This window comes from Salvia splendens, chromosome 19 (genome assembly GCF_004379255.2).
Source record: "Salvia splendens isolate huo1 chromosome 19, SspV2, whole genome shotgun sequence".
In the NCBI taxonomy this organism is placed as follows: domain Eukaryota; kingdom Viridiplantae; phylum Streptophyta; class Magnoliopsida; order Lamiales; family Lamiaceae; genus Salvia; species Salvia splendens.
This window is the reverse complement of record NC_056050.1, coordinates 6,913,244-6,927,295: the sequence shown is the minus strand read 5'-3', so window position 1 is coordinate 6,927,295 and position 14,052 is coordinate 6,913,244. Positions and strand designations below refer to the sequence as shown.

Sequence of the window (14,052 nt, the reverse complement as noted above, 5' to 3'; positions counted from 1 at the left end):
TTTTTGTGCTACTAAATTAAATTTATTAAATTTATTACAGTTTGTTTTTGGATATTTTTTGTGCATTACTCCTTTTTTTTCTCAATCCTCTACTATTTACTTTCTGCATGCTCCCAAACAATTATAACTAAATAAAGAAATATATTCAAAACTATTATGTATGGGTGTCGAGGAAATTCTATGTCTATAGACTCCTATATTAAATCTAAGTGATATTTTTAGGATAATGACACACTAAAAAATATTACGGATCTTAGATTGATAGTATTATAGAGTCAATACCAAATTTAAGTTAATTTTTATGATTTAAACTTAGTGATTTAATATTTCAATTTCAAAATTTACGAGACAGACTAGATTTTGAACAAATTTCATAATTTAAATGGCTATTAACCTATTTTTAAAATAATTAAAATTTTATTACTTCAAATTCGATTACATAAAATTATAACTACAATATATTTTGAATTTCATTATACCTTATTCAATTACATAAAATTATAACTACAATATATTTTGAATTTCATTATACCTTATTTGTTCTCTTTAGTAATGGGCTAATATAATTTGGAGGAAAGAAGAGGTTTGACTAAAAAGAATATGTAACGTAGAAATAGAGATGACAGTTATTCCCGTTAATGTGTTTCCTTTATCACAACGCAAAGCAACGTCGCTCTCTCTTTTATTCTTCAGAATTTGGTTTACAAAACCCCTTTTCTTCTTTGATTGCAAACCCTAAACTATATACTCACCCCATCCCACAAGAATTTGCAGTTTTTCCTTTTTAGTCCGTCCCACAAGAATATTCAATTTATTAATTTTGGAAACTTTTTCTCTCTTATGACCTGGGACCCATTTCCCACTAACAATACTTTAATTACTTTTTCTCTTTACCTCTCTCTTACTTTACCAATTTTGCATTAAAACTCGTGTAGTCCCTAAAGTGCATATTCTTTGGGGACGGAGGAAGTATAAATTTAACAATACTAAAGTCAATATATATAATCTTGAAATTTTTAATTTTTTTAAATAATTAAATGAAACTCCAGTTGACCATTGAGAATTCTATTTGATTTATTTGAGGGAGCGATTGATTAAGCTTTTATCTAAAATATTTAGATAAAATTGAAAAACAAAAAAATTGATTAATTTGAGACGAAAATATACTCAATTAATAAATAAATAAATAAATAAATAAATAAATAAATAAATAAATAAATAAATAACGTCTAAACAAACTAAATCTATGAAAATATGATAAAGATAATTTTTTTGTTAATAGAGTTGACCAATACTCTATTGATAATTAATTCTCAATTAATTGAATATTGAATGTTAATTGATTCATAATTAAAGGAATTGATGAGTTATGTAATCAATTCAAATACAAATACTATATTTAATTTTCAACATTTCGAAAATAATAACCAACAAGACAATCTGTTATTTTGATTTTCAACCTTACCAAAAATAATGAATAACATAATCACAATTGATTCGTAATTAATGGATTGAATTGTGATTAATGAGATTAATTTCTTTTAATGAGATTTAAACAAAATTATTTATTTTTATCATTGATTCTCAGTAATTAAATAAACTATCATTAATATTTGTATTATTTGTTTGATTGTCATGCTCTTTTCTTAATTATGTTAATATTATTATAGCTGCTATTAAAATAAACCACGTCACAATAGTGATTATATATAATGATGTTAAAAGATGAAGAACTTCTCATAATATGTTTAAGATTATAGAGAGTCAGAGATGCTAGAAATCTCATCAAAGTATAAAATGTACTTCGCCTAATATATTATACAAGTATATATGGGTAAAAATTGACATACTAACAATATTTGGAAAAGATTGTAATCGAAGTAACTTTTACATTTATTTTATTTTATTCGCTTTAATTTCAAATATATTACTTTATCAGTCAATCAATAAATTTACTATTTTGTCATTTTTGACCATCCAATAAACTTTACATTTGCTCTTTTACTATCTACACCTCATAATAAGAGTCACATTTCATTTTTACTATAAATGGTAAGTACGTTGCAACTGAATTTGGGATGTCATCGGGTGTAGAAACAGACTTTGGCGTGACATCTTACATTAGTTTTATGAAAACGTTGATAAAAAATGCTAATGAAGTAAAGGTGATGCGGGAGAAAGGCATACTGTGCAGCACGTTGGAGAACGATGAAGAGGTGCTTGATGTGTGAGGATTTATGCATATAGTAGTCAGGCCCAATTCGTAAGCCCAATGTATAGAAATAATAAGATGGCTCAGTTCAAATATCTTGATCTAGCCATTGGAATAGTTAGCTGTTGTAACTGTTTTGCTTTCTTGCTTTTCCTTCTTCTTTACTTTCGGTTAAGCTGAGTAGCAGCAATTTGTGGAAGATATATAGTGTAGGCTTCAAGTTGTAACTCTGATAAGCTTGAATAAGATTTCAATATTCTCTCACAAACTTTTTCTTCTCAAGATTCAATTAGAAGAGTTCAATCGATTCACTCTCAACTCTCTCAATACTCTCTGTTTAGTAACAATTGGCGCCGTCTGTGGGAAGGCGATTTGAGAGAGATCAGTTGCGAGATGGCTGCACGATTGGAGGCTGAAAAATTCACCGGCAAGAACGACTTCGGGTTGTGGCGTTTGAAGATAAAGGCGCTACTGATTCAGCAGGGTCTTTCTGCGGCATTGGAGAAGAAGGCTGCAGATGTGGGGGCTGGAGAAGTGCTGGATGAAAAGGCGAAGGCCAAGCTCACTGAAATTAACGCTAAGGCACATAGCGTGGTTATACTCTGCCTTGGAGATAAGGTATTGAGGGAAGTCTCTAAGGAGACCACAGCAGCTGGAATCTTGGAGAAGTTAGAGAGCTTGTATATGACCAAGTCTCTTGCCAATCGCTTGTGTATGAAGCAGAGGCTGTACTCATACAGGTTCTTGGAAGACAGAGGCATCTGTGAGCAATTGGAAGAGTTCAACAAGGCGGTGGGTGATTTGGAGAACATTGATGTTCAAATCAATGATGAAGATAAAGCGATCATGCTTCTGAATGCCTTGCCGAGGAGTTATGATCACCTCAGAGATGCAATGGTGTATGGGAGGGAAAAAACTATAACCCTCTCTGAGGTGCAATCTGCTTTGCGGTCTAGAGAACTCCAAGCTGGCTCAACTAAGCCCTCAGAGGCCGTATCTGACAGTCTTCTTGTGAAAAAGTTCAAAAAACCAAAGTTCACCAAGAAACCAGATGATGGAAAGGCTCCTGCACCAGGTCAGAAAGAAACCAGAGCTTGTTACTGGTGCAAGAAGCCTGGGCATATCAAGAAAGATTGCCATGCTTGGAAAAAGAAGCAATCTGAATCAGGTAAATCTCACCCAACCTCTGATTGTATTGAAGATTGTGATACTCCAGAAATTCTTAATGTGATGGAGAGTGGTTTAAGTGGGGTTTGGATAATGGATTCTGGCTGTAGTTTTCATATGTGCCCAAGTAAGTCATGGTTTCATGAGTTGAAGAATGCTGGTGGTTCAGTCTTGTTAGGCAACAATTATGTCTGTGGTGTGAGGGGTATTGGAAAGATAAAACTGAAAATGCATGATGGCTCTGTGAAAATGTTAAGTGATGTGAGGTACATACCTGAGGTGAAGAGAAATCTGGTGTCTCTGGGATTGTTGGAGAAGAAGGGGTTCTCATTTTGTTCAGCTGATGGGAGAATGGAGGTTAGAAAGGGGAGTCAAGTTGTTATGGTGGCTGAAAGAAAGAATAGTCTCTACTACTTGATGGCAGAGACTGTGACAGGAGACTCAAATTCAGTAATGGTTGATGACCTAAGGCTGTGGCATGAGAGGCTAGGACATCCAGCTGAAGGAAGCATCAAGGAACTGGTGAAGTCAGGCCTAATTTCTGGAGATGTCAGCTCCAAACTTGATCCATGTGAGCAGTGTGTGCTTGGTAAGGCTAAGAGGACTCCCTTTCCCACTGGTGCTCATTATTCTACTTCCCCTCTTGAGTATGCTCACTCAGATTTGTGGGGCCCAGCTCCAGTGAACACTCTCGGTGGTGGGAGGTACTATATGACCTTGATAGATGATTATAGCAGGAAGGTGTGGATTTACATCTTGAAAGAAAAATCTGAAGCATTCCAGAAGTTCAAGCACTGGTGTAAGAAAGTTGAAGCTGAGAAGGGTAGTAAACTGAGGTGCTTGAGGACTGACAACGGACTGGAGTATCTATCAAGAGAATTTGATGAATGTTGCAAGGAAAATGGGATCAAACGGCATAGAACAGTTCCAGGCACTCCACAACAAAATGGAGTTGCAGAACGCATGAATAGGACACTCTTGGAGAGGGTGAGATGCATGTTATTTGGCTCTGGTATGAACAAGAAATTCTGGGGGGAAGCTGTTGCTACTGCTGCCTACTTGATCAATAAATGTCCCTCTACTAGCTTGGGTGGAGATACACCAGATTTTAGGTGGTATGGAGTGCATCCAGATTATTCAAATATCAGAATATTTGGCTGCAAGTGCTTTGCTCATATCAAGCAAGGCAAACTAGATGCTAGAGCCTTGAAGTGTGTCATGCTTGGCTATCAGAGAGGAGTCAAGGGGTATAGATTGTGGCATATTGAAGAGGGAAAGCAGAAGGTTATTGTCAGCAGAGATGTGACATTTGTTGAGCATGTCATGCCCTATCTTGAAAAACTAGATGGGGAAAACAGAAAGGAGTCAGCTCAGGTGGAGGTGGAGTACACTGATGAGTTTCTGGAACCTGTTGATAACTCTAATAACCAATCTGAGCCAATGACAGTGGAGGGTGGTTCTGATGCAGAGGAAGTTGCAGATCAAGAACATGATCTGAGTAATTACCAGCTAACAAGAGATCGAGTCAGAAGATTACCAAAGCCACCATCCAGATATGCAGAGGCTGATATAATTTCATATGCCTTGTGTACAGCTGAGAAGCTGGAGTGTTCTGAACCTGCTTCTTATACTCAAGCTATGGCTAGCAGTGATAGAGAGAAATGGATCAAAGCTATGAATGATGAAATGGATTCTCTAATCAGAAATAAGACCTGGATTTTGGTAGAAAGAACTGAGTTCATGAAGCTAGTAAGCTGCAGATGGCTTTACAAGAAGAAGGTGGAGTCAGTGGGCACCGAGAGCATCAGATTTAAGGCTCGACTTGTAGCTAGGGGATTTACTCAGGAGGAAGGAGTAGACTACAATGAAGTATTTGCTCCAGTAGTCAAACACACATCTATAAGAATCCTACTGTCAGTGGTGAATCAGAGGGATTGGGAAATGCAGCAACTTGATGTGAAGACTGCATTTCTGCATGGAGATCTAGAGGATTCTATATATATGTACCAGCCAGAAGGGTATGTGAAGAAAGGAGATGAGAACAAGGTCTGCTTGTTGAAGAAGAGCCTCTATGGACTCAAGCAAAGCCCAAGACAGTGGAATAAGAAATTTGATGCACACATGTCTGCCAGTGGGTTCAGTAAATCAAGATATGATGATTGTGTGTATATTAAGAAGAAGAGGGGAGTTCCTGTGGTGTATCTACTGATTTATGTAGATGATATTCTGATAGCAGGACCCTCCAAAGAAGAAGTGCAGTTGGTGAAAGATGGCCTGAACAGCAGCTTTGAAATGAAAGATCTTGGAGATGCAAAGAGGATATTAGGCATGGACATATGCAGAAACAGAAAGGAAAGGACTTTGTGGTTATCTCAAGAAGAATATATTAGCAAAGTGTTGAAGAGATTCAATCTGAGCAATGTGAAGCCTACTTCAACACCTATGGCTCAACATTTTAAGCTGTGTAAAGCTCAGGCATCTAGCAATCAACAAGAAGCTAAAGAATTGGAAAGCATCCCTTATGCAAGCATCATTGGAAGCTTGATGTACGCAATGCTATGTACAAGACCAGACATCTCACATGTTGTGAGTGTCACAAGCAGGTACATGTCTGCATTTGGAAAAGAGCATTGGAATGCTCTGAAATGGACACTTAGGTACCTGAAAGGAGCAGGGAAGTTTGGAATTATGTTTAAAAGGTGGGATCAGGCAGAGGGGGAAGCATTGCAAGGTTTTTGTGATGCTGATTATGCAACCAATCTAGACAACAGAAAATCTCAAACCGGGTATGTCTTTACATTGTTTGGTTCAGCAGTTAGTTGGAAGTCTTCTCTACAAAGTGTGGTGGCTCTCTCAACTACGGAGGCTGAATATATAGCATTGACATCAGCCGTTAAGGAAAGTTTCTGGATCAGAGGGATGGCTGCTGAGTTTGAGGTTCATCAAAAAGCAATAACAATGCACTGTGACAACAGTAGTGCATTGTGTTTAGCTCGTCATCAAGTGTTCCACGAACGCAGCAAACACATAGACGTTCGGTTACACTTTATCAGAGACGAGGTGGAGAAAGGTAATGCAAAGGTTGTGAAGATAAGCACACTACACAACCCGGCTGACATGCTTACAAAAGCTATACAAAAGGAGAAGTTGGAGCATTGTAAGGAGTTAATCAATGTCAGTGTTCTTGGCTGAACTACTAAATGCAAGGTGGAGAATTGTGAGGATTTATGCATATAGTAGTCAGGCCCAATTCGTAAGCCCAATGTATAGAAATAATAAGATGGCCCAGTTCAAATATCTTGATCTAGCCATTGGAATAGTTAGCTGTTGTAACTGTTTTGCTTTCTTGCTTTTCCTTCTTCTTTACTTTCGGTTAAGCTGAGTAGCAGCAATTTGTGGAAGATATATAGTGTAGGCTTCAAGTTGTAACTCTGATAAGCTTGAATAAGATTTCAATATTCTCTCACAAACTTTTTCTTCTCAAGATTCAATTAGAAGAGTTCAATCGATTCACTCTCAACTCTCTCAATACTCTCTGTTTAGTAACATGATGTATTTAAAAGCATCTGTACTTATGGATTCTCAAGCACTGGTCTTGGTCATTTTAATGAGGCGAAGATGAGGATTGATGAGTATTGCAACAATAGAGCAAGAATATGGATGGCTGGACTCATCAATACCTATTTTTGGAGCCCATGGGCTGTTATATCTCTTCTTGCCGCCGCTTTTCTGCTTTGCCTCACTTTCCTACAAACTAAACTTACTACACAATCAATCCACGCAGCTAAATACTTCTATTTGATTCCACCTTCTGCCTCATGTATGTTTATTGCTACTTGATTTCACCTTCTGCTTCATGTATATCTTTTAGGTTACTGTTTGTAATCTAAATTCAGCTACTACTATCATGCTATAAAAAAGTTAATTGTTTGTTTTGTCCACATCTTAATTACGTACGTGATTTGGGGTTTGGTTTAAGATTTAGCCATTTGGGATATTGGTTGTTGAAATTGTGGTATGATTGATGCAGATATAAAAGTTTTTATTGCACAACTATTTATACTTGTCAATCCAATCCAATCGGCCTAATGTGCTTAACCTGCTAACCCGAACTTGCTAACCCGATCAGCCCATCTTAAACTTGATATATATTTATTTATATTGCACAGCAGTTTATAATTTTATGGAGATTACATATAAAGGAGAAAAAGACCATATTGGATTTCAATTAGACTGGATTAGGGCTAAAATTTTTGTTTTGAACACTATATTGCCCCAAAATTATTAAGTGTTGAACTTTGAAGGCCTAAATATTATACTTCTATCCATGAAATAGATTATACTCATTCATTTCAGTGACCCATGCCTTATATCTCCCATATATTAGCCTGTTCATGAAAAATGTATGAGTATTGAGTTAGATAGTTAGTTGTTTTTATTTTTATTTTTTTTAAATGCATGTTTCAACATTAATTAATATTGTTTGAATTGATGGAACCACTTGCCATTCATAAATGGGCACGAGCATGGGCTTTCGCTTTTCATAACTTGCTTGTAAGATATTGGGCCGATCTATTGGACCTCTCCAATGAGGTACTCCCTCCAACCCAAGGAAGATGACTCATTCCTTGGGCGACATGAGATTTTATAAAATTTTATTTTGTGTGTTAAGTAGAAAGCGTAAAGTAAGAGAGATGGAATAAAGTAGAGATAAATGTGTTTCCATTTTTAGTAATGAGTCATTTTGGTTGGGACAAACTAAAAAGGAAATTGAGTCATCTTTAGTGGGACAGAGGGAGTATAAGATATGTCTCATTTTCACTAACAATAATCCAACACTTTTTTACCTCTATCTCTCTTATTTTACTAATTTTATACTATTAAAATATCTATTCTACACTATTAATATTCCTTCGTCTCATTAGTGTTGAGACATTTCTTTTGAGTTTGAAGATTAAGGAATATTTATTTAGTGAATTAAGTGAAGCGAGAATAATGGGATAGAGAAAATAAACTGAAAAAAGAAAAAGAGAATAAAATATAATAGAGAATAAAATAGTAGATATAGGTGTGTTGGATTTTGCTAAAAGGGAAATGACTTAGTATGGGCCGCCTAAAAAAATATGACATGATACTAATGAAACAGAGGTCGGAGGGAGTACTATTTTTCTTAGATGGAGAGAATATTAATACTCCCTCCGTCCGCCATGAGGAGTCTCATTTATGGCCGGCACGGGTTTTAAGAAATGTTAAGAAAAGTGAGTGGAAAAAGGTTGGTGGAATAGAGGTCCCAGTTGTATATATTAGTTGTAAAAGAAATGTGGGTGAAATGAGTTAGTGGAAGGTGGGACCCTATTGCCATTTATGGTAAAAGTGAACTGGCACTCCTATTCGCGGACGGACTAAAATGGAAAAACAGGACTCTTATTCGCGGACTGAGGGAGTAATACCTAACGAAAAAATGTGGTTGAATCATCATTTTAGCGGCTAATATCCTATTTTAATTGTATACTCCACGAATAATTAAACTTGAACCAAAGTTCATAATTTAATGACTAATATATTACTCCCTCAGTTTCATTTAAGATGTCTTGTTTTCCTTTTTAGTTTGTCCTACTAAAGATATTCACTTTTTATATTTTGAAACAAATCACTCTCTCTTCTCCTGGTTAAAATATTCAACTATTTTTTTCTCTCTACTTACTCCACCTAACAATTTTTTCTAAAATTTTGTGCTACTCAAGAATGTACACATATTGAGTGAGACGGAAGGAGAGTGATTTTTTTTCTATACAAACGTCAGGAAATGTCATGGGCCCAATCAAGTTTTATTTTGGGCCACACATCACTGATATTTAGATCTCAACCAGAACCGAACATATTATTAAATGCTTCCCTTCTGCAATCATTCATCATTATCAAATTTCATACTATTAAAAATCATTTTTACATTAAAGAAAGAAAAGTAGAAGAATTAATGCTGGGAAAAAGAGACTAAACTAAATCTTAGGCAGATCCAGATAAAGCATTGAGGAAGTTTGATCAGAAGCTTCAGTCTCTCTCTCCACCAAACAAGCTAGCAAGATAATAGGTGACTTTTCTTGCCACATTCAGTTATTATAGTGCTCCCTCCGATCGTCCCTCTATAGTTGAGTCGTATTTCTTTTTGGATTGTCCCATTATAACTGAGTCATTTCTTTTATTGGTATAAAGTACTTCATCTCTCTACCTTTTTCCTTTCTATTTTATTCTCCTTTTACTTAACTCATTTAAAACATTTTTTCTTAAATCTCGTGCCGAAAAGAAATGTCTCTACTACAGAGGGACGGAGAGAGTACCATTTTTATGTAATTACGGTTTGAGAGTAGATAGAGAGATAATCACAATAAAAAATACATTGGCCGAAAGTGGTATTTTTCATCAACTTAAAACATGTTAGTAAAGTGAATTTCCCACGATTTGGAATTTCGACGAAATATTTTAAAGCTCATCTAACATACAAAACAATGTCGTTTGCACTATTAAAAGTGGCATCACTTTTTATGTCTACCGAGATCTGACTTGTCTGGTCAATTTTAATTTAGGAAAAAATTGAAATCATGGGAGTAAGTTAGCAACCATGTTTTAGGTTATTGATCGATTAGATATATGGGTTGAGTAATGGAAAATAAATTGAATATTTTGAAACATTAACCATCCTCTGAAGAATTCATGAATAAAGTTCAGTAATGAGGGAAGCTATGTCAAAGATGGAGAGATTAATTAATTATACTATACTTTATGACTTTATCAGTGTGTGTTGGAGGATGGTGGGTATTGGGGTATATGTAGAGTTTTGACTTTTTTGTAAATATGATTTCAGTCTTTGTTTAAACTAAATAATTATTTTAATATCATTGTACCTACTAAAGTAATCTAACTATCATCATTGTAAACTCTCATTTTTAAACTCGAACCTAGCGTAGAAATACGTGGTTTAAGAATCGGTACCAGCTCGCCTCGAATAATACATATCCATTCATACTTCATTTCCAAAATTTGAAATTATTGTAACCTTCATGAATAGAATAAAGTAGGACTACTGAGTCAGTTTACTTGATTTATCATCTAATTTTAATTTAAATTGTATAAAAATTTAAATAATTTTATACTGAAAAAAAATTAATAATCCAACCTCCAAAAAAATTATTAATGAATTTAATACATAAAAATTTAAATAATCACATAATAAACACAAACCAACAAGGCCACAATATTCATCATCCAATACCTAAAAATTTAAATAATTAAATACTACCAAAAAAAATCCAAACCTAAAAATATTCAATAAATCAATATAATATTCAGTCTATCTCTTGAGTAGCTGCGTAAATGGGAGTGGGAGAATATGTTAAGAAATTCGAATAATAGTATTAGTATAATAAGTTAATGCCAATAATAATAATAATAATAATAAAATATAAAATTAAAATTAAAATTAAAATTGGAATATAATCATATTCCCGGTTAAAAATTGGTCGGTCCGATTATAACCTAGAACCGATTTTGAAAATATTTTAGATCCAGTACCTGACTGAAAATCGATTCTCAGTTCCTCAATTAACTGAGCGATGCCAGTTCGATTCTCAATTAATTGAGAACTTGAGAATCAAATAAGGATCCGGAAATAAGTGACCATTTAACCATATTAGCGATATTGAAAATTGCAATTTAATTATCAAATCAATTTATAACGTCACATTATAAATTTACAAATTTGTAATATTTTGCATAATATATATACCATCACAATCAAGTAATAGATATATAACTAGTTGTCTATATAAAACCAAAAAATGGATTGAATTTACAAAGTAGTTTTGCTCATACCAAATAAAAAACTTTTTCTACTATATAATTAATTGTGAAAATTAGTTTCATCATTTAGTCTTTCCTTGTATTTATTGTATAAAAATAATTAATTTGTAATATTTAGTCTTTTTCTATATGTATACTATACTTCACCAATTCTTCCAACTCGAAGTATGGAATAACGCAACTTTCTCCCTCTCAATTTCTGGTTAAATACATGGACAGTGATGGATTTTCCCGGCCCTTCTTCGGAGTCGGAAGACCCCCTCCCACCTCACCACGTCATTATCGATATCCCAAAATCTGAGAGGCTGTACATAGTGAGGGAGAAAATGCGAGAGGAAAAGCCGTTAGCTGTTTCCGTCGGCCCATACCACTACTATCGGGATGATCAATTGGGGCTGGTGGAGCCATTCAAGTTGGAGCTACGAGATATGCTTTGCGGAAGCGCTGACCGAATAATATCCCTTCGGAGGAAAATCACTGAGCGGATACACGAATTCTACACTGAACCATGTGGCTACGTTGGCGAGGATTTGGCTGAAATAGTGTTTCGCGATGCTTGCTTCCTCATATGCTTTATGTATGGATTTGGTAAGGAAGGGGTACAAACTTACATCCGAATGTGTGAACGCATGGGAATGTCCGCTATGTTGCTCGTGTCATGTGATATATGTATGCTGGAGAATCAAATCCCATTATGGCTCATCTCCTTAGTATACCCTGATCAACACCAATCATTGTTGTGCGAGTACTTGAGCTACCGTGTCTATGGGGATTACAGGATGTCACATCTCCCATGGACAAAACAAGAAGAAGAAGAACCTCGTCACCTACTCGAAGCATTGCGCCGCACCTTCCTTCACGTCGTTGAGATCCAACAAATTTCAAGTCGCATTCCAAGGGAATCATCGAGGAAAATCACAAGAAGTGCGCGGACACAGATGGATAGTCTTTTTCGGTCGGTCACAGATCTGAAAGCAAAGGGTATTCATCTCCAGCGGAGTTCAAATTGTTTGACGGACATCAACTTTTTCTCATTCGGCTTGTTTGCTCAACTACGCCTTCCTACCTTTTGGGTCAACGAAGAAAGCAAAGTTTTATTCTCCAATCTTATTGTATTTGAGATGTCGCCGGGCGTAGAAACAGACTTTGGGGTGACGTCTTACATTAATTTCATGAAAACATTGATCAACAATGCTAATGACGTAAAGGCAATGCGGGAGAAAGGCATACTGTGCAGCACGTTGGAGAACGATGAAGAGGTGCTTCATATATTTAAAAGCATCAGTACTTATGGATTCTCAAGCACTGGTCTTGGTCATTTTAATGAGGCGAAGATGAGGATTGATGAGTACTGCAACAATAAAGCCAGAATATGGATGGCCGAACTCATCAATACCTATTTTCGGAGCCCATGGGCTGTTATAGCCTTTCTTGCTGCCGCTTTTCTGCTTTGCCTCACTGTCGTACAAACTTACTACACAATCCATCCACGCAACTAATCAATTCCATTTGATTCCACCTTTTGCTTCATGTATTTTAATTGCTATTACTTGATTCCACATTCTGCTTCATGTATGCCTTTTAGGTTACTGTTTGTAATGAAAGTTGAGTTGGAAGTCAAACTTAGCTACCATCATGTTATAAGAATGTGGACTGTTTGTTTTTATTTCTCAGTTTTACTTGTTTGTTTGTCCACATCGATCTTAATTGTGTGATTTGGGGTTTGATTTAGCCATTTCGGATATGGGTTGTTGAAACTGTGCTATGATTTGAGATTTGAGGGAAATGCACATATAAAAGTTTATACTATTGCACAACAATTTATAATTTTGTGGAGATTAAATATAAAGGGGAAAAAGATTATGCTTATTGGATTTTAGTTGGACTTGATTTGGGCTAAAGTTTTGGTTTTGCTCACTATATTTAAGTAAGAAGAAATGTGTTGACTTTTACTAAAAAGGGAAACTACTCCACTGTTATGGAATATACCAAAATGACTCTACTACTATAGTACTATGGAACGGAGGGAGTAGTTGACATAGGACTAGTATAATACTATCAATCTAAGATCCGTAATATTTTTTAGTGTGTCATTATCCTAAAAATATCACTTAGATTTAATATAGGAGTCTATAGACATAGAATTCCCTCGACACCAATACATAATAGTTTTGAATAAACTTATGTCAATTTAGTATGTTAAAAAATTAACTAAGTTACAGTAATAACTAATAACTAATATCAATTTAGTATGTTAAATATATCAACACAATGACATAAATTTATCAATCTTCTTGTGTTGATAAACTTATGACTTTGTGTTGATATTTAAATTTACATGTTGTATTGATATAATTATGTCTTTGTGTTGATAATTTTTATACATAGAATTTAAAGTTATTAGTTATTACTGTAAATTAGTTAGCACAGTAACGTAACTCTATATATTTAGTTATAATTGTTTGGGAGCATGCCGAAAGTAAATATAGTAGAGGAATGAGAAAAAAATGGAGTAATGCACAAAAAATATCTAAAAACAAACTGGAATAAATTTAATTAAGTAGCATAAAAATTTGGAATCCAAAAATAAATTGAATGATAAAAAAGCAAGAAATTGAAAAGATACTGATAAATGATCATAAGCAGGCGAGTTCATTAAAGAAGCGTGGTATCAACCATGCGGCCATGTGTTTGTAGCTTTTCTTCCGTGCGGCCATATATTTCATGACCATTGGTTGCAACAAATCACGCCGCCACAAGACTCCAAAACTCCTCCTTGCATACCTTGTGCCCTTGGTGAAACTTAATGCAATTTT

At 35.0% G+C, this 14,052-nt stretch overlaps 1 protein-coding gene across 1 annotated transcript; it reads left to right on the top strand.

Annotated features, from left to right (window-relative positions):
- The first annotated feature begins 9,312 nt into the window (after positions 1 to 9,312).
- LOC121780444 lies at positions 9,313 to 12,909 on the top strand. Its single transcript, XM_042178076.1, has 2 exons — positions 9,313 to 9,470; positions 11,456 to 12,909. Exon 2 carries the CDS (start codon positions 11,458 to 11,460, stop codon positions 12,733 to 12,735), a length of 1,278 nt encoding a protein of 425 aa, XP_042034010.1. The 5' UTR covers positions 9,313 to 9,470; positions 11,456 to 11,457; the 3' UTR covers positions 12,736 to 12,909.
- Positions 12,910 to 14,052: the final 1,143 nt, after the last annotated feature.

What these genes read in the sequence shown, in the direction of transcription:
- LOC121780444 (XM_042178076.1), top strand. Translation starts at nt 11,458, where the DNA reads ATGGATTTTCCCGGCCCTTCTTCGGAGTCGGAAGACCCCCTCCCACCT.